Below are 27,329 nucleotides of genomic sequence, written 5' to 3' on the forward strand. Positions count from 1 at the left end.
TCAGACCATGCAATAAGGGAGTCACCCATCTCTCAATTCTGCTTTTCCTTTGCTGACTACCCTCTGTGCTGGAAGGAGATAAGGTATTGTTGCCTAGCTTGCTTCCACTATCTTGAGCCTTGTACCTTTTTCTTCAATTTTATTATTAAATAATTAAAATCAAAATAAATGGAACACTTAAATCAGAACTTTTTTCTACATATTTTTTGATAAAATTTATAATAAAATTGTTGTGAAATATAACCATTCTCCTATGTAGTACAATGCTATAACTTATTTCAACTTGTATGTGGACAGAATTTACCCAACTTTCTTCTACTGATGCTTGTTTCATCTTTCCTGATCACTAGTGGCCACTATTCTACATGCCTTGACTTACTTATTTGTTTATCTATCTATCTATCATGCTCCATCTTGCCCACCTCTCAATGAATATAAAAGCAATATCTTTACTTCTAGATATGAGTGAGAACAAAATGAGTCTTTTAGTAAAATAACAATGATAAATAAGACTTTTTGGTGAAACAATTTTAAAAAAGAGATTTTTTAAAAACGCACAGAATTTATATGAGAAATGAACTCAGTAAATAGAAATCATAAAATTTCTATGGTAACATTACTTGAAAAGCTCTGCTAATAAGTTTATTCAAACTTGTTATACATCAATGTTACACATCACTATTAGACATTAATGCACAATGTAAAATTGACTCAGAAACATACAATAAGTTGATAATCATAAAACAAATTTATAAAAGTTTTTAAGGATGTTTTTCCAGACCCCCCCCCAAAGCCTAAATACTGTGGCATTTTTTAGCCTAATATAAACAAATTATCCCATGATATATAGGCTACTTTTGTGCATAGCGAATACTTTGAAACCAGTTTCTGTTTCATATAACTTGATATGAAAAACAAAACAACAACAAAAAAGGGTAAATTTGGTATGACTATGGAGCAATTACTACTGAATATACCTAAATTCAATAAAGCAAACAAAATGTAGCAGTTCCATATTTTTCAACTAGAACTAATACTAGTATTTAGAAAACTAAGAAAAAAGATCTTATTAAGCATAAATCTATTGGCATAGTTCATTATAAAATACTGTTAAATTAGTAAAACGGGTTCAGGGAGTAAAGTTCAATCAATATCCATAAATTTTATTTAGTGCATATCTAAAATTGTAGTATACAAGTTTCTTTTAACCTTAATTTAAGTATCACAATATCACTATATTTTAAAATTGTTTCATGTTGTTTTTCTCCAATATGAGAATTGTATTGGAAAGTCAAAAGGAGATCTTTTACTTATCAATGAGGATACCTACAATTATGAACATTTGGAAATACTTTGATTATATATTTATGAATAATACTAAGTATTTCCACTCTAAAACTAGTATCAGAGTTTATAAAAAGAAGCACTACTACTGAAGAATAGATTAAAGATGAAAAATAGAGTGCAGGTTAAAACAGAAAACAAGGCTCTTCATAAAAGAAAATTTCATTTTATATTTTAAACTTCTGTTTTTCCTTAGATTTGACTTTAGAACATCCTAAGTGGCTTTTCTTAATTGGTCCATCCCTCCTCTACAACTTGACAGGTGGCACAGGCTGCCAGGCCGGCTGTCAAACAAGGAGCCAAGTCATGGTCAAACACCTCCAAGCACAATTCAAGAGTCAATATTTCCATGTGGTAACTTCTAAAGACTTTTTATTTTATTTGCTCAAAACATAATTTTTCTTATACTTATCCTAAAGTGCTTCAAAAATATGTATTATTCCTTTTTATTTAAGAAAATTTCATGAAAAGTTTTATAGGGATTTTTAAGTCTTTATTCTTAGTCATTTTTTGATTAAGAACATGACTGAAATTATGAATCTCATAAATGGAAAATAATTAAGAAAATAATTTTATATGTATCAGTATTAGGACACAAAACATACTCAAGTGGTAATTTATTTAATCATGTTTTATAAATTCTTTTAAAGAAAATACAGAACTAAATGTTACAGTATAGATAAATTATTCACTTATAAGACATTTATTTGCATTATTTGCAAATGCTGCTTTTAAACCTAATAAGATTAATGAGTCCAGCATCAATAACATTTGAAAAGACAGATGATAATGATTTTTATAATTTTTCATTAAATGCATTTTGGGTGTATTATAATAATTCACTGTAGCAGGATTCATTATGCTATTTTCATACATGCACATAACAGGATTTTATCAATCTTACTCCTTTTCGGATTTTATAACTTTGTATACTATCCAGGGCCATATGCTTTTCCATGCTTATAATTTTAATTCATTTCTCTTAATAAACACCATCACTGGTTTAAATTATATTTGAGCCATTCTGAAACAGTCTTCACTGCTATTTTTCTCTAAGCTATATTAAGGAAGTTTTATAAATATATGTAGGAAAGCTTTGGTCTCAAAAAGAGAAAGGGTTTGTATTTGAAGGATTATATTTAAGGGAATCAGTTGATAATAAGTTTACTAGTGTTCTAATTGCATCTCAATGATTCATCATGTCTTAAATGCTGGGGGTGGAGGGGGACAGAAACTAAACTATATGCACCCAGAATAAATTTCCAGTGTGAAGTCATGAGAAACGGCCAATGAGAAGGAGAGGCCATGATTAAGTACAAATGATCACAACAGTTGATTGTTATTCTCCAATCATGGAACACTATTATTTCTTTTTTGTTACTTTTTGACCTCAGTCATTGCAACAAATAATGGGCTCTTACTACTGTAGAGCTAAGAGCAGGCCTGGAATTGTCTGAATCCTGGCCTTTCAATTTGCTTTTATTCACCGTGACTCCTAAGATTTGAATTCTGCCATCCCTAATTAGCATTAACATCAAAAACACATGGTGCACTATAGGTTACCACAATGCGAAGTGAACATACCCCAAGGAACAAGTGAAAATGCCTCCCAGCCACCATTAGGACAGCTCAATATTTACAGGAAAAAGTAATACTAAGGTAGACTGATTTCTGAGACTCAAAAACTACTGATGAAGAGTCTCCACATGGGCTCATGTACTGTTCTCTTGCCTGCAGGACAAACTGCAATGCAGTATCTCAAGACACTACTAAAAAGGCAATTTACATGGACAATCTGGGCAGAAAATTAGTAACTATCATAATCTGGGGTTTAAGTTTTAAACAACCTAATCCTATGGCAGGCCTGTAAAGCAATATTTTGCTTCAATAAGATTCTCACAAACTCTACTTATTATTTACTTTTTACTTTTTAAAGGTCATTTAGTACAAAATTCAAGTATGTTCTGAGGCAAACTAGAAAAATACTTTTTATTTTTTGCAAGTCTATTAAGCAAAGGCATTCTTTTTTGTGAATGATTCTTCAACATACACAAAAATCCTTTAGAAACTATGCTGCATAATTTTATTTTTAGTTGCCACAAACTGTGTTTACCTCCTTCTAAAAGAGTAAATTTCAGAGAATATGCATAATTTATACAAAAAAAGGTTAAGTCTTTGTTGCCCATAACTATCATTCTAGGAAAATTTCTGTTTTTACTTGATAACTGTAGAAAATCTGGGATTTGGGAATGTGGAAAGAGTATCTTTCTCCCTGAAAAGCAATATTTATTCACCCCAAATTGCCCAGAACTCTACAGAAATAATGATTGTGCAATGCAGTTGAACTCAACTTTCAAGAGACAAGGACAAGAGTTTTGCTAGTTTTGCTGCTCACAAATATTTCAGGAAGGGTACTTAAGGGTACTTTAAGGGAATAAAGGTTTAAAGGAGGATTTGGCATAGTGATTGTCATTCATGATTGTGTGAAGAAAAATTTGTCACGTTTAGTAAAACCTGGTATACTATAAAACTTCTCCTCTTGACTGCATTATCAGGTTAGATGGAAGACCTTGGTTGTTACTTACTTTCTGATGATATTTGTATTTTAACTATTGATTTTTCATTAGCTTAATTCACAAGTGAAGGAGAACAATGAGGAGGAAAAAAGTGAAGCTGAAATCAATCAAATGTACCATTTCACTGCCATTCCAATAAAAGGTTTGATGGGAAAGGAGACTGCACCTATTAGCTACTCTCTAAACTGCATTTCATCTCTGAATCTAATTTGCTATCCTTTTACATGAAAAAAATCAAGATTTGACTACACAAAAGTTATTGCCAACATCTTCATTCAGAGGTGATTAAGCAGAGCTCATTATCCCTTTCCCAGCATCCCCACCACACTTAGCATTGTTAACACCCTGCCTCTAGACCATTAACCTGTAGGTTCTCATCAACATGTCTTGTAGTTTTTTGCCCCATTTTATCCATCCTCCAAATTCATCGTTCCTGGTTTTTCAATGTTTCCTTTCTTTTTTCCTTAAGTACAATGCCTTTCAATGTACTCCAACAATAAATCCCACTGAGTATTACCTCCAAACAAATATATCCTTAAAATTATTGATGATAGTAGAGAAAAATGACAAAAGTAAATAAAGAAAGACATGAGTTTTGATGTGTAATTAAGTATATATGTATTTTAATTCTATGTCTTAATTTAATTCTATGTCTTAATTTTAAACCTTGTAACTGAACAGCACCTCATTTTTTTTACTAAATACATACAAATACACCTTTGCTTCCTTAATCTTTCTTTGTTAATTCTATTTTAAATTGCCTACTATGATGAAGATTTTTAAATATTTTCATTTTATTCACAATAACATCAAAACTCACAGCTTTCTTTCTCTCCTCTTTCCATTTTCTCTACTACCACTAACAGTTTTATATTTATCCAGCTGAGAAAATAAGAAATAAGATTAAATGAGCTACAGAGTGAGAATGAAAGGCAAAAAAAAAAAATGTGGTGCAAGCATAATTCCTGAAAGAGAATTAAAAATGTGGTGAGAGAATGTCTGGTTTTCTTTGAACAACTGCCTGCAAATGGAGTTTGAGAAGACTTTCTGTTTGGATAAGCCCCTCTTATGTCAAAAGTTAATATGTAAGCAGTACTTAAATGCATATCCACTATATCTTTCTTAAATTACTTTGATCTTATTATTTCCATAATACACGTTTAAAACTGCTTAGGAATGGTGTAGAGGTTCCTGAGAATGAAAATGTTTTTTCTTTGTGAAGCTGCAGTGTCTGGGTTTCAGAGCCCAAATAGGATGCTACTCTCTAAGAACTACATGCTTGAAAGTCCTTCAATGACAATGGGAGGAGAAGAATCAGAGGGAAAACTCATTGTAGTGGCAGATTTGAAGCCTAGAAATCTGCTTTTGTTGATATTATGGAAGAAGCTGCAGAACCATTTAGGGGATGATTTGGTCACTTCTGTCTTTTGTACTGTGAACCCTTCTATTGTCCCTGGGAGTTTGCTCCTAGATAAGCCTCTGTGTCAGTGACTGTGCCAAAAAAAAAAAAAAGCTTTATAAGCCTAAGAAAGACAACTGGATGCTGTGATACACAGAGTGCTGGGGGAAAAAAAAAAGACTCACTTGCAGGTGCAGGCACATTTGTTAAATTCATTGAGCAATTGGGAAGAAAGAACCTCCTTGAGAATAAATGCATCCTGAAAAAAAATGCATAATTCCAATGCATAGTCATTTGTGTACTCCAGAGGATGAAAGGAAAGACACATACAGTGGCATTTAAATGCTAGTAATCTTTAGATGGACAAAAATCAATTATTATACAGGAGCATGACACTGGGAAGCACTCAACATAATTTTGATAAGACTGAAAAAAATCTATTGAAAATCAAGAACTCTGAGAAAAAACAGACATTCCCTTTATGAACTTTAGTCAGTATTTAGTCATCTTATACCACTCCTAGCTAGTAGATTTACACAGTAATGATGACAGGATCAGGTCATTAAGCAACATTATGGAATGTCAGTCTTTTAAAACACTCTCTACCTTGCTCAGAATTAGAATTTTGGTTATTTTTGGCAATTAGAAACTTATATTTCAACAAACACTGCACAATAAAGTGTATTTCGAGTGAAGATATGATTGTGAAGTTGATAATTTTAGTTCCATTAAAAATACTAAACAAAAGAAACAAAGGAATTTTAACAACACTTGAACTGAAATTCAAAGACTGAAAAGGCAATGTGGGGAAACAAAACATTAAAGAGAGGGTATGAGTAGACCTGGGCTTTAAGTGTAGAATTATACAGAAAGATCCATCAATGCCCAAATGAAAACTTAAAAAATTTAAACGTTTAAAGAAATACTTGGTGCTTTCTAAAACGAATTCCTTCCATAATATGACTATGTGCTGCAGACAGTGTGTTGTGTGTAGATCGTATTATTGATGTGGAAAAAAAAAAAAAAAACATTTGTAACAACCCTAATTCTTCTTTAAGTCATTTTATTGATGCAAATTAATTTTAAAAATATTAATGGGTTTCACTATGGCACATTTGTGAATGCATGTAACACAGTGTGATAAATTTCACTCCTCAGTACCTTCCCTGGTTCACTCCTCCTTCCTCCCTTTGTTCTTCTTCCTTTAATATAATAAATAACTTCAATTCTTAATCCCAATTCTAAAGAGGAAAAAATGACCTAAGCTCCAATACTATTTTATTTGCCTAGGAATATTCAAGATTATGATTTTAAAAGGCTGAAATGCTAAGTTAGGCAAGCACAGAAACTAAAAATCCACACATCCACCTAAGGGGAGGCTAAATGCTAGCCTCTGTAAAGGAGAATGTCTGGATATTTAGGCTATGCCCAGAAGCACATAACAGTTCTCTAGCATATATGTGACTTCTTGATGAGAGATATTGCTTTAAGTGATGAATTCTCAATCAAGGTACTATTTTGTTTCTAAACTATAGGTGTTAGACTTTTCATAGTGAATCAACAGAAATTGTATAAGTACTAGCACTCAAGGGGACTAACCAGATTGGAGGACACCTTGCTACTCCACGTTCCAGCTATGCAAACATGAGTAAGTTTCTTGGAAAGTATAGATATCAGCTTTCTTATCTGTATAATGATATGAATAATGACATTTACCTCAAAGAGGTTACTATGAAGATTAAATAAATACATGGGTAGCACTCTTAACTATGTCTGGCAAACAGAAGGCATGCAATAAATGTTTGTTATTATTATTATTGATAATGGAACCTATGCAGATATTCATATTGGATGAAACTGAGAAGCAAACTAATGCACTGGCCCTAGTCATCATGTTCTTCTTTCAATTTTGCAAATTTCCCAATACCTTTTCTGCATTACGGCACTCAGCATATGCTATTCTCTCTGCCTATCATTCTCCTTTTCCCTTATTTCCCTTTGCAAATTCTTCCCCAAATTTTGGATTTCTGCTGCCTATTCTTCTTCTAGGAGTCCTAATTTTTCATTCTTGACCAGCAGTGCAACTATCATCCTATAAACCAAGCCATTTAATCATTCACTTTACTCCTATATCTTGATCACAGCTGAGTGTGCATGAATGTGTGTATATGTGTGTGTGTTTGTAATTATCCATATGAATTATTGCTATTATCTAAGTTCCACAGGGCAAAAACAGCATCTATTTTCTTCATCCAATAAATCCTTTATCACAATGTCTGCATATTATCATTATTCAATGAATGTTTATTCAATAAAAGAATGGGGGATTAAATTAAATGAATGAATAAATATAGTTCATGAGAAATAGAGCTGATCATGATTGTTTCACAGATAATGTTGAATTCTAGAACATCTCACAGGTTTTTAATATATATTATAAAAATGTTAAATAAGAATCATAGCTGAACTTCTTTTTGTGTCTTCTTTACATAATAGGAACTTTAGAAGAAATGTCATTAAGCATAAAAGCCACATTTTCCTCTAAGATTTAACAAAAGAGAACAGGAAAAATAACTATAACATTAATTAGAAGATCATAATCTTTCCATAAAACATAAATGAGGTACCAATAAATTACAACATGCATAATGTTATATAAATAAGGTAAATAATCCCTTCAAAATTGTTCTTTTACTTAACTGTGGACACTTGGAGAGAAGAGCATTCAGAAAAAGAAAAAGAAATTTTTTCAACTAAGAGATGTGAAAATAGTGACTTCATATATATATATATATATATATATATATATATATATATATACACACACACACACACATACCGTGTGTGTGAGTGTGTGTGACAATATATATTGTAAACATAGTACATATGTGATGGTTTACTTACATTAAATTACAAGGAATAATAATCTAAGTAGTAGTTCTCAATCATATTTACAGATTAGCATTTCCTGTAGAACCTTGAAAAATGAAGCTGTGTAAGGCTCAAAGACTAGAAATACTATTTCAAACATTATAAATTATGTTCAGAATACCAGTACTTTTTTAAAGTTTTATGACTGGCCCTGATATAAATCTGAAATACTACTAGTTTACAGATAGAAGTAAAATTGCTTATGGTTGAGAAGAATATCTGAATATAACAATTTACAAAACAATCCTAAATAACTAAGCAAGATTCAGAAACTACATGAGTAATATTAATCACTTGTTTCATTTGTATTAGGAAACTGTAATAACCTACACAATTGAAAAATATTTAAATATAGTCATTTAAAGGTTGTTTATTTCCTTTAATTTTTCATTTAATTAAATAGCATTCACAATTTACTTTGATAAATATTTACTGAGTGATTGCTATGACTAAGATACTTTTCTCTGAAACTGAGAAATAAAAAAAGTATGAAATTTGATTATTGACCCTTGTACAGCTTACATGTCAAATAGAGACACAGACATGCATAAATTTTCTAAAATAAAAACTGCATGGTAAGTGCCACAATGAAATATTAACAGGTAAAGCATACCCTATACTCCCTGCAACACAGTCAAATAAAGAAGAGATCGAAGAGTTTCATGACATGGATCTCATTTGAAATGAGTCTGGAAATATAAAGAACATTTACATAACAGAAAATAAAGAAGAATCAAACACATATTTGGAGGCATGCAATAAATGATATATTTGGGAATTTGGTTGTTTACGGAAGAACACAGAAAAAAATAGAGACTATTAAGGGATACAGATATTCTCTGTACAACATTCCTTATTCTGACAACACTGAAGGCACATGTGGCATTAAAAACAGAAGACAGTCAAATCTTATTTCTCTAATGATATTTTAATTATGTTTGGGGAAAATAATGCATGCAAGAAATAGTTAAACAGCAAAATATTAATTCTAAATCATATATATTACTGCCAAATACTATAATAGCTCAGAACTTCATAGGAACATATAGCACAGAAAGAATACTATGCCTACATAATCACAGCAGTAGGCCAACAGATTTTCCCACCTCAGTTAAACACTGACCTCCTATAAGGAAAATGAAGATACAAGGTGGGACAAGACTATAGAAGGCCTTGAATATCAAGGATGAAATTTGGGGGCTTTTTAGTGGTTCATAAGTACATAAGATTATATTGTATAATCAAGTAAGCAAGGAAATGACAGAATTAATTTCTTTACAGAGAGGACTAGGATGCACTGGAAAGGGTAAGGCAATAAGCAGAGGGTTAGTTTTATGATTACTGCATAGGTACAAGAAGGAGGTAATGAAATCAAGAATGTACCAGTTGATGGACAAGAAAAAGGATGTGCTATTGCCTTGTGAGAACATTTTGACTGAAGAACAGGGCTGGATTAGTGGGTGTATAAGTTATCTTTGAAAAGAAAGGGAGATGTCAAACTTAGTTAAAGAGGGCCTTGGAAGTTTGAATATGATGTATAGGAAGCAAGTATTCTGAGGTCCTTAGCAAGGGAGCTATTTGAGAATCTCATGACTTCTATCTCTGTCATTTCAGGATTACTAGCTTTGCTTTCATTATCAGAAGATTTTAATGAAACTTATTTTGTTTTGATTTGTCTACAGCTTTGATATCCTTTTTTAGTTAATAAAAGGACAAGCATATGAATTCCTCCTGGCTTGATATGCCACTGTAAATCAAATTTAGAAATTATATACATGCTAATGTTTATAGCGGGTTGCTCTGGACGCTAACCTCATATTCTTATTACTATCTGGGGAAACAAACATGCTGACTAAATAATAGAAAAGCTCTTTGTTCATCCTAAAAGTTAAATTCCTTATTATGAATGGCATAAATGACCATTACTGTGTGATCTTATTAAAATATACAATTATAAGTGAAGTAAAATTATCTAGCTGATCAACATTCACTTAATTAGGTTGATGGTGAAAATATTTGTGGCTTAAAAAGGATTTGCCATTTGATTTCACTAGAGAGATTAGTAAAGTTATTCTCCAGACTGAAAACAAGGTTAAGAAATAATTATAATGGGGGAAAATACTGAAAAATAAATGCTATGTCCCTTGAAATAAATTTGCAGGAAATAAGCAGAAATAAAGTTCATGTTTTACCCCTCATTTAATTATATTTGTACATCTGCATGTCTGTATTTTCAAATCTTAACATTGATAATTCTTCAATAATTTATTTTGTAAAAATTTAGATTCCCAATAATATATGAAGCTGTATTTTAAATCAGTATTAAACATCCCAAACATTAATGTAATTTATATCATTGAAGATTAACAAAATAAAACTATGACTATATTAACATTGACTTGTATGTTACACAGTAATTAATAAATAACTATAAGATAGATTGCATTCTGTTCATTACTAGTCTCTCCATTTCCATATGTATGCGCATTTATCTACAAATAATGGAAAAACAAATACTTACCAAAATTGTGGTAACAATCAAAGAACGATTAGATAAGGAATCTGTGATGTTAGCTGGTTTTCCCTTTTGACTTTCTGTCATATTCAGGCCACTGGCTGGATCCCAAGTTCCAATCTATAAAATAGCAAATATACTTTGTAAATTGTCCATCGGGCACCTGAGAGAACTGCAGAGAAAGTTAAGACTGCTAACACTTATTATTCACCTCTGCTGCATTATCTCCTGTCGTTAAAGTAAAGCTGCTTGTTTTAAGCATGATTCACTGCTCTGTGAAGTGTGTCCAGTGAAGCGTGACATTAAAGAACAAAATGATCCACTGCACTGCTACAGTCGGTGTGGGAGCTTAATTTTCCATTCAAACTTTCATTCACCAAGATAAACCACATTTGATGATACCTTGACAGCTGGCTAAAACTCATGAATACGGTATATCTTTTATTATAATGGATCTATCTCATTCTCTCTTTATAAAGATAGCATGCCACATTAGGGACAAAACTAAAAGAGTAAAAAAACCTAAGGATCCAGAATAAATTAATGGGTAAAGGCAGGAATTAACTAGTAAGGAAAGAATTAACTAGTATTCTCAATTACCCCAGTAAGGCAAGGCCATACCCAGAATTATCTTTGGAACTTTTAAAAACATACCTTTGCAGCTTCTAAAATACTCTCATAAAAGGAGATTGCAGCAGTCTCATCTAGATAACTCTTATCAATACTTGCTCCTGTATTTTATTTAATATGAATTTTAATTGAACTAATATTTTTGGTAGAATAGGCCAGATACTCCTTTTCTTCTTTCCTTCTTGTCCTTCTCTCTCTCTCTCTCTCTCTCTCTCTCTCTCTCTCTCTCTCTCTCTCTGTATGTGTGTGTCTATAAAATGCTGGTGATTGAATTTAGGGGTGCTGTACCACTGAGCTACATCCCTAGCCCTTTATAGTTTTTATTTTGAGAAAGGCTCTCCCTAAGCAGTCAAGACTGACCTCAAACTTGCAATCAATCCTTCTTCTTGGTCATCCCAAGTAGCTGGGATAACATGTGTACACCACCTCGCCCAACCACGTACACTTTGTATATAGGAATTTCATACCTAGTGATCCAGCATCTAAGATGCGGAGACTATCCTCTGGGAAGACACAGATAAGTAGAGGATTCCATGGAATGCATAGATTGTGGGTCATATGGCACCTACTCTGTTGCCCTATTCTACAACAGCAGCCATCATCAAAGGAGAACAGAGACAAAGAAAGATGTGAAATCAATAGTTTTTAAAAATTTTTATCGTTCCATTTATGTTAGATGTTTATGATAGACAAATCCATTAGGACAAAATTAAGACTGCTGACTCCTGTGGAGTTTGAGAAGGCAAGAATAGGAAGCACCTTCTTAATACATAAAGAATTTCTTTGGGGGTTGGTGGAAATGTTTGGAACTAGATAGAGCTGGTGGTTTCACATTATGACTGTATTAAATGCCACCTGAGTGTTCATCTTAAAATTGTGAGTTTTGCCAGGCATGGTGGCACATGCCCATAATCCCAGCTACTCCACATCTAAGATAGGAGTCTCAAGTTCAATGCCAATCTGGGCAATGCAGTAAGACCCTGTCTTAAAATAAAATAAAAAGTGTTGAGAATGTATCTTAGTGCTAGAGTACCCCAGGTTCATCCCCCAGTATCACCAACAAAAACTTTAATTGTGTTATATTGAATGAATCTCATTTCAGTTTTTTTAAAATTTGATCAATCAATAATATAAAACAGCAGGTGTCACCTTGAATCTCATGATGAAGACTGACATAAATTCTTTGACCCTACTACAAAGTGACATTGCCACTCAGTCCACTCACAAGCCGACATGCATTTGTTAGTGACAAGCTCAGCTGTGTTTGACCCACAGCCTCTACAGAAACCATCCCTGAGAGCAACAGACTTTAAATAGTCCAAACCAGTAAGGCAATGACAGCCACTTTCCTTTTTCCTTGGCTTCCAACTCAGAACCAACCAAAGAAAGCCAAACACACATCCATAACAAGTCTCATAGGATGCATCAGTACTTGATAGCCACCTCCAGTGTCCCACGCCTACAGCCCCCAGGCAATGATACCTCTCAAGGCTATGCTTTGTTCATATTACAGGGCCTCTGAGTCCCACCCAAAGCAAGTAGCTAACTCCCTTGCTCTGGAAAACATTTTTAAATTTGTTTTTTAATTTTTGGTACTGGCAATTGAATCCAGGGGTACTTTACCATTGATTACATTCCTAGTACTTTTTTTTGTAATTTTTTTTTTATTATTAGTTGTTCAAAACATTACAAAGCTATTGACATATCATATTTCATACATTTGATTCAAGTGGATTATGAACTCAGTTTTGACATGTTTTGACATGTATGTAACCAATATAATCAATATAAAAGGCATTTCCATTTCCATTATTTTTAAAATTTAAAATCATGCAGACTGTGTTTCCTGCATGATTTATTACATGATTTCAATCACTTTAAGATGCATAGAACCCCACTCCCACATGTCAACTACTTCAAAATTAAATGACACATTTATTAATATCTCACAGGTCAAGGAAGAAAATACAAGTACATAAGAAGTGTTTTGAACTAATTGATAATAAAAGATTGAAATATGAGGATCTCTAGAATGAAACAGAACTTATATGAACATTTATAACTAAAGTACTTGTATCATAAAGAAGCTAGAGAAACAATCAAATTATTTTCAAATTAAGAAGTAGAAAGGAAAAATAAGAGTAGGAGCAGAAATATATCAAACATAGGAGAACTAATATAGCTAAAAGTTGATAACAATCAAAAAGTCTAATCAAGAAAAATGCAAAAACACAAAAATATCAAAAATATATTAAGGTAATATTGCAGTTGCATGCCAACATATGTGATAGCTTGCATAATATGGTCTATATTATACAAGGATCCTTGTGCTGCTGAGAAGAAAGTGTACTCAATCATTGACGGATGAAATATTCTATACATGTTTGTAAATTCTAAATTAACAATTGCATTTTTTACTTCTATAGCTCCTTTATGAAATCAGTAGTTCTTTTTCCTCATGCTCTCAAACCTGGGAGTTAGCAATAATGAAGTTTACCTTCCATACTACCCTAACGAACTACACAATTTATTTTCTTCAAAGGAAAGAAAACTATTAATTTACCTTTTACATTAAACATTTGTACATAAATTAAGTTATTTTAATGTGATATTGATATAGCAGGTATTATTTATTCAGTCTATCTAAATATGCAAAGTTCTCATCAACATAAGCTTATCCGTATAAATATTAAGATTCTTTCTCTTCACTATATTTCATCATATCCACTTTTTTTGGATATGAGTGACTTTCTCAGTAAACTATTGAGTTTTTCTTTTTTTTTTCATTTGAGTGACTTTCTCAGTAAACTATTGAGATATCTGTTTTACCTTAATAGAAGAAGCATAAAAGTATAAACATTAGTAATTTATTTTAATTGAAAGAAGGGTAGATATGTCATTTTAATAGGTGAATGTAAGGGCAAACTACTATATTTTTCAAGTATGCATTAAATTATACAAGGGAGTCAAAGTCTTTTTAATGATGTCTTAAAATTTTTCTTGCATATTTTCTCATATTGAGTTAAAAGTCATCTTGCTTTTAGGCACTGTGCATTCCTAATGCTTGCATCAAAAAGGAAGTATGCAATAAATTGTTGTGAAGTGTAGCCACCATGCACAACACTAGAACTTATTTTCCCTATCTAACCTGACAGTATTTTTTTCTAGTTCCCAGCAAAACATCATCAGACTAGCAAGGACCCTGCTGGAGACCTGAGTGGGGACACATGGAGAGGTGCAAAATTAGATGCTTGCTAACCTACTAAAGGGTTTCAAATTCAAAATCATTAAAAGCACTCTACTGGCTAACCAAGACACATTTGCCATTGGTATTTTGCAATGCCTGCCATTTTTATATCCCTGGTCTATAATTAATACCTATCAATTATTCCTTCCTTTATTCATGGTTGGATAAATAGGTAGGTTATTCAGCTGTACAATTCTACCAGCCAAAGCACTGGCAAACATCATTTGTCCACTTTCTTCTACCTAATGACACCTTCAAACATGATCAACATGTTTTCAACTTTCAAACAAAGCCACTGATACAAAGATGGTTTCACTTAATGACACCTTACATGATTACTTTTATAAAAAATAACGTAGCTCACTAAATAATTTTGTTCACTCATCATCATACTTGTCTAATTTCATTCTCTGTCAGTTCCCATTTTAGTACTATTTGTATAAAGGATTTGAAGCTCAAAAGCCTCTCATACAAATCAATAATTTCCAGTAATCACACATTAGTTATCACCATTGACACGTTAGGTTTCTTGGCATAATACTAAGAAGTTTCAGAAATTTTAGTAGCTTTAAGATATTAAGGTAAACAAAAATTTATGTATTCCTAGATTGTAGGATTCCTAATAGTACACAGTATGCTTTAAATTTTAAAAAAGCTACCAAACTAATACTGTTGGTTTTTTTTTTTTATTTCAATGACAAGAAATATGCACAGATAAATTCAAGAATTGTTTTTTATATTAAGAAACACTATTTTATTATTTGATTTAATCAGACTTTTTTTTTTTTTAAAAGATACTGCATATAGATCCCAGGGCCTTGTGCATGCTAGGCAGACACTCTACCACTGAACTACACTCCCACATTCCCGGCCCTTGATCAATTCTTTTAAGTCCTTTTTTTTTAACTTTTCAGTTCTGAAATAGGTACAATATATCTATGTACTGCTGTCCTCAGAAAATTTGTTTATGTATGGTGGTGACTCTGCATCTTGTTCTGCCCAACACTTCAAGTTTACAAATTTCTTTCTAATATAATTATTAGTAAACACTCTTGTCCAAATAAAAATGTCATAGTTCAAATAATAAATTAATTATAAGTTCACCCTAATTATAAGAATTAAATTAGATACAAAATATGAAAGTTCTCCAAAAGCATAAACTATAGAAAATTATGATTTAATTCTTTTTATTATTTATTTATTTATTATTTATTATTTATTATTTATTTATTTATTTATTATTTTTTATTTATTTAATTCTTTTTTATTATGTTCTGACTCACTCTTAATTATTTTCTTCTTGTCATAAAAGAATGTATGTTTATAGCCATTAAGTTATGAAGTACATAAAAATATAAAAAGAAATCAATTTAAACTGTATTACCCAGAGTTAACCAAAGCTAATGCCTTGGTGTGTTTCCTTCCAATCTTTTATCTTTCCATGTTTGTTACTTGTGCAGTTTCCATCATAACTTAGCGGTTAATGGTCCACTTTCTGCAAGAGTATCAGACTTCCTGGATACCATTATAGTCACCCAGGTGCTGTCAGGTGACTTGGGAACATTACTTATCTATTCTTCAATTTCTTTATTTATTGATGGGGAAATGGTATCATTAGTCTCAGAGTTCTTTTGTGGTTGTTGTTGGTTTTGGTACTAGGGATTTAACTCAGGGGTGTTTAACCACTGAGCCACATCCAAGGCTTTTTTTTTTTTTTTGTATTTTATTTAGAGACAGGGTCTCACTGAGTTGCTTAGGGTCTTGTTAAGTTGCTGAGGCTGGCTTTGAACTTGTGATACTCTTGTCTCAGCCTCCCAAGGCCACTGGGATTACAGGCATGTGCCATTGCACCCAGCTCATAGAGCTTTTGTGAGCATTAAAATTTAAAATGTCAACATATTTATCCAAAAGAATTAAAGTCAACATACTATAATGATACAGGCACATCAGTGTTTATAACAGTGCAACTCACAATAGCCAAGTTATGGAACCAGCCAAGGTGCCTGTCAACAGATGAACAAAGATATGTGGTATATATACACAATGGAGCTTTACTCAGCCATAAGAAAGAATGAAATTATGGCATTTGTAGGTAAATGAATGGAAATGAAGAGCATTCATGCTAACTGAAATCAAACAAAGTCAGAAAGTCAAGGGTTACATGTTTTCTTTCATATGCAGAAGCTAGACCAAAATAAGGAAAAAAATGGTAGGTGGGGGAGGGAGCAACCCCATGAAAATAGAAGACAAATGAGTGAAGGAAGGGAACTGATTGGGAGGGAGGAGGAACTGGAAAAGAGAGGAACAGTGGAACGAAACTGACAAATTTATGCTATGTACATATATGAATAGACCACAGTGAATTTCACCTTTATGTATATCTATAAAGCACTAATTTTTTAAAAAGTAAATAGATGGAACACCAGTGGAGTTGAGAAAGGGGAATAGGGACAGGAAAGAAGGGAGGTAAAGAGGAAATAATGGGGATAGAAATAGAACAAATTATATTCCATGCTTGTATAATTATGTAAAAATAAACCCCAATATTATCTATAACTATGATGCAGTAATAAAAAGATAAAAAGTCAACATAATTTGTTATATATATATAATATATATATATAAATATATATATATATATATAAATATATATATATATATATATATACTGTAATTATTATGATAATAGTTAAGTAAATCCTGTTTGTACTCTATTCTGAGCATTTTCTCCTGGCAGTAAAAATTAGTCAAATGGCCTAATTTTAAGGACTACCCATAATGAAATTAATAAACATATCATGATTTAACTATCATTGTCATATGTAAGAGTTTAATAAACACATTTGTTTATAAATAATTGCCCACGTATTTGAGTATTTTAATAACAAATTTCTAGAATTAGAATTACTGGACACAAGTTATAAGAGTTCTCAAGACTGCTAGTACATGTTGTAAAACAGCTTTCAAGAATTACTCTTCTACTTGCTATCTTCTCCCTTACAGTTCATGGTAATTCGTATAAGATAATTGTATCTCTTAATTCATTACTAATTAATAATAATTGAGTTACATAATTGGATGATGTTCTAGAAGTTCATGACAGTTTTGTTGTTATTTTTAGGTAGTGTTTTTCTTTATGTAATTTTTTATTCCATATATTGTATTCCCCTAAATTTCTAGTATGTATTTTTAATCATGGTTGCCTTGCTTTCTATATTTGTGAGTTTGTGTTTGCTGATCAATTACTATCTACATTTTCACTTTCAACATATTTTTTCATTTTATGGACTTTCTTATAGCTGTTCATCAATAGATATTTTTATGTCGGGACTTTATGCCCTCATAAATATTTAGCTTTGCTGCTTTCATATTGGTTGGCCTTCATTATTTCTTTTCTAATCCTAGGGTTGGGGTAGATAGTTATTCTGTGATAATTTGGGAGATAACTTTATTTTTGTTTAAACACTTACTATCATATTCTAAAACCAAAATTGAACCCTAAAAATTAAAATGACATCTACTGTATAAAAATTCACTCTTTAATCCATTTTGCTATGATACATACTGATTCAGTTTTAGTTAATTTAATCTGAGATTAAGAGTACTGCTTATCTGTTTGCTTATTTTGTTTCGTATATTACAGATAAAATTTATTTGAGAAAAAATTAGTGCTTTTTGATATAATTTTAAAATCAGGACTCAATACTATCTTGCTTAAACATTTTTGATCTCTATTAGAATTTCTAACCACCCATTTCTACCTTTCATTTCTTTTTCTTTATATAAGACTATTTATGTAAGCAACTCAACATACTTTTATCTGTTTGCATATTGAAGATTTTTTTTAACCTTTTTACATTAAGAAAACTTAAAGACATTGTCTCAAAGCTCCATCTTATTATTTTTTCCTAACATTTAAAGTTGCTAAAAGAGACTGAAAGCAGTTTATTATTTGTTTTTGTTGTTGTTGGCAGATATTTTATTGAAATCTTCTAGTGTTCTCTATTTTTATACATGTATATATGTATTTTACATGTTTATATATGTATATATACATGTTATATACATGTATATGTACATGTTATATACACATTCATGTACATGTAAATATTTTGAAAAATATTCTCTGCAAATAAAATATCCTGATTTTATGTATAGTATGTATACAGAATTTCTTATCCTATCTATCAGAATTATAATACTTTTCTCTAGTTTCTAAAGATAGATTTTTACTTCAGTTTTCCTGAAGTATTTGTGTCATGATCTCTTGATTAGATATTAGACTTTTCATATGAAATACTTTTCCCTCTTTGACTATCTTGCAGATGGATCCTGATCACTGCTTCAAAATATGTCTAAAGGACCTCCTCTGTATGGCAACTGATGGCCTTTAGCTGGACTTCCATAACAGTGACATTTCAGTGATTACCATGTTATCTTTTTATCAGTTTCTTATCTCTTGCTAGTTAAACTTTAACCCTCTATGGGTAGTGACAGTCACTTACTCATCTTCTAGCTCAAGGCTTTTGAATATAAGGCAACCTTGGGACTTTATATGACAGCTATGAATACATTGGTTTTTTGGAGAAAGAAATCTGTTATTTTCTACATCTTAGAAATGTCATTTACATATTGCTTTGAATTAAAATTGCGATTCACTTTTATTTATTGTAGCTTACTATGTTAGATTTATATTAGTAAATTAAAGGAAGGAAGCATGTCATAAATCTTTAATAAATATTCAGTATTAGTAATTATTGAAATTAGTAATATCATAAGTAAAATAATAAATTGAATTTATTATTATTGCATTTACTAAATTAACAGAATATGTAAGTGAATTCTTACACGATGAAAACTTTTAGGTTGATTTTACAATTTCCAAAATCATTCATTCATATGGTAAATATTGAATATATTATTATGTGTCTATTATTTTATATTTACATAATATGTTTCACACATTTTGTTCTTCCTATTTCTCCACTTTTTTTAACCCCCATGTTTTGTTCTAACTCTGTTTCATTTGTGTGTGTTTGTATATGTGTGTTCTGTTACTGGGAATTGAACCCAGGGGCACTCAACCACAAAATTAAATCCCCATCCCTTTTGATTTTTATTTTGAGACCAAGTGTCTCTTAATTTCTTGAGGCTGACCTTGACTTGCAATTCTCTTGCCTCAGAACTGAGTAGCTGGGATACAGGGATACAACCAGCTGTAACTCAATATCTTATAAAATGTTTTAAAATATTATACCACACATCTTTACCATGTATTTGCAAATTTTCTAAGTTTTATGTATGTTTTAATATTTTATAAGTATTCTATTTAAATAACTCATTATTTTTTATTTCTCAGAAATACTCTAATTCTTACTATAATTTTATTTGATGATTGTTTTGTCTGGTTTCTTTGTTTTACTTTTACTAGGTGAAAAAAGCTTTCACTTATACAATTAATTTTTAAATCGTTCATTTATCACATTAATTATTTATTTATTTTTATGTTGATATTTTTCTCAGTATAAACTTCATTTACTTCTTAAATCACATTTATGTTCAAAGAATATTTTTGCTTCTCCACAAGATAAAATTGTTTACCTCATCTGAAATTAGCATCTTATCATGTCCTCTAAAGGTACATGTCACCTTGGTTTTTATAGGCAGAATCAGCAAGGAATGTTTCTTATTCTCTGTGGAATTTTTAGAAATAATCTGTTTAACAAGAATACCGAAAACTTTCTCAAGTAGGAGTAAAATAAACATTCCAGCTAGCTTTAAAAATATTAGTTCAAAAGAAAGCCAAGCTTATTTGAAGTTAATAAATTAAATTCTCTAGAAGAGTAATTGGCACAATGTAATCATCAAAATTCTCTTTACAGAGTCTTATTGACATTTACCAACAAAATATCCATTGGAATGTTGGTGGTTGGGAAAAAATAATCAATAAAGATTTCATTATAAAAGAGAGTAGGGCTGAGGGTGTACAGTTCAGTGGGAGAGCACTTGCCTAGTATGTCTGAGACCCTGAGTTCAGTCTTCAGCAACACACACACACACACACACACACACACACACACACAAACACAGTGTTAATGAAGAAAAGAGAAACATTTTTTAGATTAGAAAGGCCTCTGTGATCATGAGAAAGCACATTATACATGTCTCAAATGGTTTTAGCATAATATGAATTCTCCATCATAGAATAAGTTTGCTTAAAAAGTGTTTTCCCAGGAATAAGTTTTCCCCAACCACATGATCCATGAAGTACAGTTTTTCATGTAGTATTTTAACAGCTCCTCTTAGAAGAAAGGACATCCCTAGTAATGTTACTAGAGAGTATTGAAAAAAAGGAAACTTAAGGAAGGAATATATGTTAAGTGGTGATTTATATTTGGGAGATAATTATTCTTTTAATTGATTGAATGTGTACATATTGAATATATGGGTTACTTATTTCTCTACTAAGTACACCCATTCTTTCTGGATAATCTGCAAACCCAGATTTCTTAAGTCAATATGGAACTTCACATGGGTATGGAGATTTTTTTTTTTCAACACAGTTGTTCTCTTGTTAGGTGTTGACAGGAATTTAAAGCTTTTTCTTTCCTTCCTTACTTCTTCAAATGTTGAATATTTAAGTAAACAGTAGAGATAGAACTTGTATTACTCTCCAATAATCCTTGATATCAAAGTTTAATAGTTGTATACTTCTATTATGTGTTAAGATGAAAATACTTAAGCATCGTGCCTGATTTATCATAGACAAAAAGGAAATACTTCATAGCAAGGCCTATATGCTGCCTGCCAGGGAAAATTCAAAGAACATTGCAAAAGTCCTGGAACTGGACTGCCTTCCTATAGAAATTAATTGTCCACAGGACAGTGTAAGGAACTACACTTAGTTATCAGTTCCTTGATACCCAGCGGTTTCCACAGGGTTTGATATTTCACCATTTGTGAAAAACAGTACTAATATGAGGAATATGCGGGGGGAAAGAATGAATATATATATATTCATTCTGTAATTTCTTGCAGACACCTTTTTCATATATATATATATATATATATATATATGTAAAATCATCTAATCATCTAATATATATAATCATCTAATCATCTCCTGGAATGTGATGACTAATATAAACACATATTTTTCACATTTAGAATTTTTATTTGTGTTTAGGGCAAGTTCAATCTAAACTTAATTATAAAAAGTTAAGAGATCAGTAGTGGTTTTATTTTATTTTCAATAAAATTTTAACCAGTGAATTAAATATTGTCAAAAATGACAATGTGATAACACTCAATTAAGGATCATTTTCCAAGAATAAAAATGTACTTCATATTTTATTAGATTTGAAGTCAAATCAATGCTTTATAATTATGGTTAGTGTGTATGTTGTAATTCAAATTCAGTAACTGAAACAATAAAAGTCAATATGTGATATTCTTTGATATGCCAAGATTAAAATTATTGTCCAACAAAATAGGAAATTATGTGCCCTCAAAGAAGTCAGTACTATTGGCTACTAAACACATGCATCACCCACAAATGAAAATATTTTACTGTGGTGAGCCGCTTCTGCCGTTTCTGCAGACTATGGTCGCCATTACAAGATGGCGCTGGCTCCGCTGTGGTCTGTGACAAACAACTCCTTATTTGGGAGAGTTGGCACATGGTTTTTCACCACCCTATGAGAAAGCTCCACGTGGCAGCTTCGCATTGGGGCTTGAGATGCTTTATTAATGATGGGAGGGGCATCCGAGGGGAGAAGAAGAAATATCAAAGGCCTGAATAAACTGCTGAAAGAAGATTCCTGAGTTGCGTCTTCCTTGCGGGCAAGGGGTCGCGACAAGTGGTGCCGAAACCCGGGAACCAGAACTTTCAGCAGTCAGGGGTGGTGCACCGGTTAGTCCCAGGTAAGTGGGATCTGCGACCAAAGCGGGGTTAGTCCCAATAAGTGGGATCCACGATCAAAGCGGGGTTAGTCCCAGGTAAGTGGGATCCGCGACCAAAGTGGGGCAGCTCCTCTGTAAAGAAAGAGAGAGCATTACATTTTATTGCAGCTGCACTGTGTACTTTCGCTTTTGTTTTCTGTGTTTCTTTTGTTGTGTCATTTCGCTTTTGTTTTTTGTGCTTATTTTGTTGTTGTGATGACAGGGACGCTCCCCTGTAAAAGGAAAAAAGCGGGGACTTTTGTACTTTCACTTTCTTTATAGCTCTAAAAACATTATGGGTGTTGCTTCTTCAAGCCCAATTTTGTTGGCCCTAGATGGGTTGTTACATTCAAAAGGACTTAAGATAAAGCAGAGTACTTTGCAGATGTTTTTAAGAGAAGCTGATATAGCGGCTCCTTGGTTTGCTTTTTCAGGGAGTCTTACGGTTCCCAGCTGGGACAAATTAGGGAAAGATCTAGATTTCGCTCATGAGCAAGGTACCTTGCAGGGTGGCATTATACCACTTTGGAAGTTAGTTAGAGGATGTATGACAGATGGTAAATGCCAGGAAGCTGTGAGTGAGGGTCAAGCTATTCTTGAGCAGCTGCATGAGGAAAAATCTGAAGGATCATGTAGTGAAGTGGCAGAGAGTATTAAAAGTAACAGTAGTGAGAAGGCAAAAGAGCCTGAAGATAAAAATAGGAGAAGGCTCTACCCAGACTTGACCGAATTAAAAACGCCTGAGAACACAAGCGACTCAGAGAGTTCTGAGGACCTTGATATATTGTTACAACAACTACATAAGATAAAAATGAAAAAGAAGAAAAAGGAGACACAGGGCACTCAGGCCTACTGTAAGAAGGGGAAGGGAGTTAACATCGGTCAACAAAACTCTGAGGAGGAGGAAATAAAATATCTAGAAGAAGATATGGTGCCGATTGCCCCACCTCCGTATGTGGGGGGGAGCCAAGGTTCCAGGAGATCTTTTCATGCACAAGTTTGGAGGACAGTTAATACAGATATGGGACTTGCATACCCTGTATTTCAGGACAATAACAGGGGAAGATATCATGAGCCTTTAGACTTTAAGATAATTAAAACCTTGGCAGAATCTGTCCGCACTTATGGCATAGATGCCGCTTTCACTCTCACTCAGGTGGAGGGACTTACTAGATTTTGCATGACTCCCTCAGATTGGGCTAGTCTAGTCCGCGCTTGTGTTTCCCCAGGGAAATATTAGGAGTCCAAAGTTGGCTGTTTAATGTTTCTGGCAGTACCCAAGACTCGGAGCGAGGTAGGAGGCTTAAAATTTCTGCAAATAATTCACAATTATCTAATGCTACATTACCCTCCGCAGCAGTCTGTCTCCAATCTCCGTTCCTGTTTCTTTTGGCTAATGATACATCACAGGGGATGCTTAATTGCTCTAATATTACCTGTTATTTGTCTGAGTGTTGGAATGGCTCCTGGACTATGGCAATGGTTATGAAATTTCCAACCTTTGTCCCGATCCCGGTTACTGCAGATCCAGAGTCTTTTCCTATTGTTGAACTGATTAGAGCCCATAGAGATTTTGGAATTACGGCAGCTATAGTGACAGCTGTGGCAGTGTCTGCTGCTGTAGCAGTTACAGCTGGAGTAGCCATGGCCAGCCAAGTACAAACTGCTGCCACTATTAATCAGGTTATTCAACAAACATCCACCATACTTGAATCTCAAAGTAGAATTAATCAACACATTCTATCTGGGATTTTGGCTGCTAATCAAAGGATAGATCTGCTTCAAGCTCAAGTTGAGGAATTGTCTGACCTAGTACATTTGGGTTGTATTGATCAACGTGCACATTTATGTATAACCTCTGTCAGATTTAATGATTCCAGGAATGCCTCCCGCATCATTGGAGAGTATCTATCCGGAACCTGGTCCATGGAAGCAGAAAACTTGATCCAGTCTCAACTAACCCAGATAGCTGTCTTGAACAGTACCCGTGTCGATCCTGTGACTTTGGGTCAATTCACCGATTGGATATCTTCTGCTTTTTCCTTCTTCAAAGAGTGGGTGGGGGTAGGCATTTTTGGTGCAATGTGTTGCTTCGGTATGTTCCTCTGTTTGTGGTTTCTCTGTCGCCTTAAGGCCCGCAGTGCTCACGATAAGCCTATGATCATACAAGCTCTTGCAGCTTTAGAAAATGGCAACTCACCTCAAGTCTGGCTTGCGCATCTTAAACAGTAAACCTTTGACATGGTCGTTACACCCCAAGTTATTATAACATTGCACTGGGATCGACATGACTTTCCTTGTTATTCTCTTAGTGTTGGAAAGCCCTTGCACTCTGCCGGTCTCACTGCCATTGCACGCAGATGGGTTTCCACACTAGTGCTTTTCTATCGCCTTAAAGTCCGTGCCTTTCTTTCAGGGTGCTGTCAACTTGTTTGTCGTTATAAACAGCCACAGTTCAGCCTCAGCTATCCCCCGTTCATCCACCATTGTCACGATACAGGATGCGAGGCAAGGCACTGCACTTGAGTGATCCTTGACGTGGACCTCAAGGAGAGCATGTCCTATTGCATGCGGGTTAGACGCGTCCACGCCCTGCCCCACGAAAAAAGGCGTTGGCTGATATGGCCTCAGATCTGGGGAAGGGCCCTCCTTAGGACTGAGCCATACTATGCAGCCACTTCTGCACAGTGGGATAGGACCTCTACTCTCGCCTGTATTGTTTTAAGAAAACAGAAAGGGGGAACTGTGGTGAGCCGCTTCTGCCGTTTCTGCAGACTATGGTCGCCATTACAAGATGGCGCTGGCTCCGCTGTGGTCTGTGACAAACAACTCCTTATTTGGGAGAGTTGGCGCATGGCTTTTCACCACCCTATGAGAAAGCTCCACGTGGCAGCTTCGCATTGGGGCTTGAGATGCTTTATTAAGGCTGGGAGGGGCATCCGAGGGGAGAAGAAGAAATATCAAAGGCCTGAATAAACTGCTGAAAGAAGATTCCTGAGTTGCGTCTTCCTTGCGGGCAAGGGGTCGCGACATTTTACCATCTTGAAGTTTTTAAATGACCAAGCAAAATAATAACTACAAACACACTGACAGACAAAAATGTTGGTATAGTTCTGAAATAGGGCTTATGATGAATTCTATGTAGTTAGAGAAATTCAATGCTTAACATTTCCATAGAAATACATTATGCAGGGAGGCAACCCAAGAGGTATTTTGGCTTTTTAAAAAGCAAACAACACATTTCTGACTAGTTTAAAGATTACTAGTCAACATCACCCTTAACATTGTTTTTGTATGGGAAAGCAAAAAAAACTCCCAGTTCTTGGGAAAGTTGAGTGTTACTGTTGCCATGGGGACCAGGGCATGCATATCAAATGCCATTGGGAGAGGAAGATAAAAACTGCTGTGCATCTGGTACCTAAAAATCTATTATAGAAATACCTTTCACCTAATTTAGGTGTATTTTCAGGTTTAGATTAATTTTGAAGTCTGTAATTTCTTGCAGACACCTTTTTCACAGGGACTTAATGAATGCAGGATTCTACAGGGAAGAGAAATTTCAATAATAAATATTTCCATAGAAATTATCACTTTTTTAAAAGAGAGAGACGAGAGAGAGAGAGAGAGAGAGAGAAAGAAAGAGAGAGAGAGAATTTTAATATTTATTTTTTAGTTTTCGGCGGACACAACATCTTTGTTTGTATGTGGTGCTGAGGATTGAACCCGGGCCACACGCATGCCAGGCGAGCGCGCTACTGCTTGAGCCACATCCCCAGCCCCAAATTATCACTTTTTCATAAAAAAAAAAAAAAAATCTCTACAAAAATTCTTCAAAAAGCCTTTTGAAACTCTTCTGGTTCTGGAACATATATGCAGGTAAACTCAGGCAGGCAGGATTTTATAATTAATTATTATCTCCTCATGTCTTATCAAAATATTTGACTTTAAGTACAGAATTTTAATATTGTTTATATACTTTGGTATAAATATAAGCAGTGGTTTTTCACTATTGTTGTCAAGATGCTGGAGATCAAACCCAGGACTGCATGTCTGCTAAGCAAGTGAGCTAGCAACACCACCAGGCTGAAAGCACTGAATATTTAGAAGATAAAGATCTTAAAAGTTGAAATGAAGCTTCATTTGAAAGGCAAATGTGAAAAAATCTAAGCTTTTTAAAATATGTGCTTCATTAATTTATATTATTTATTAATTTTAAATTTCTTTCTTATATTCATGTTATTTGTAAAGATTTTATAATGTGTATTTATACAACAAATACTCTCAAATTCTTAACTTTATAAAAATTGACAAATGTCAATGACTAAATGTCTATTTTTATTTTAGCCCCTTTTCATTTTCAACTTTTTTCCTAATGATTTAATGAGACACAGATTATAAGTTGGTTTTATCATAAAATCATGCCAAAGCAGTAAATAAGGGAATGTTTCCACTCCTCTGCCTGTTTTTGAAGGTTTTATGGAAGTGAAGGTGGCTGGCTCCCTTTCTACAGAAATTTACACATAACAACTTTTGTTTGTTCTCATTTGGATCAATTTTGTTTATTTCCACATCACAAAATTGTAGGAAGAAGAAAAAAATCTATAACTAGATGATAATTTTTATTCTTTAATATCACAATTAAGTGCTGGAAGGATTAAATTATACCATATAAGAATGAGATTTGCTACTGGTGCAATGTGCATCTTTCTGAGTTCAGACTTCAATGTGCCTTTTACCTGTACTCTA

General features: G+C 33.2%; 1 protein-coding gene across 3 annotated transcripts in view; it reads right to left on the bottom strand.

The window, feature by feature from the left end:
* The window catches only part of Grik2 (glutamate ionotropic receptor kainate type subunit 2), a 669,837-nt gene that overhangs the window by 270,446 nt on the left and 372,062 nt on the right, over positions 1–27,329 (bottom strand). For all 3 annotated transcript variants that reach the window (XM_058575396.1, XM_058575405.1, XM_046430718.2), the window contains one exon: positions 10,772–10,885. In XM_058575396.1, coding sequence (XP_058431379.1) covers positions 10,772–10,885 — 114 coding nt within the window. The remainder of the gene's footprint in view (positions 1–10,771; positions 10,886–27,329) is intronic.

This window comes from Marmota monax, unplaced genomic scaffold, assembly GCF_021218885.2.
Source record: "Marmota monax isolate L192 unplaced genomic scaffold, Marmota_monax_Labrador192_F-V1.1 WCK01_AAM20220418_F8-fsc00013, whole genome shotgun sequence".
NCBI lineage: Eukaryota > Metazoa > Chordata > Mammalia > Rodentia > Sciuridae > Marmota > Marmota monax.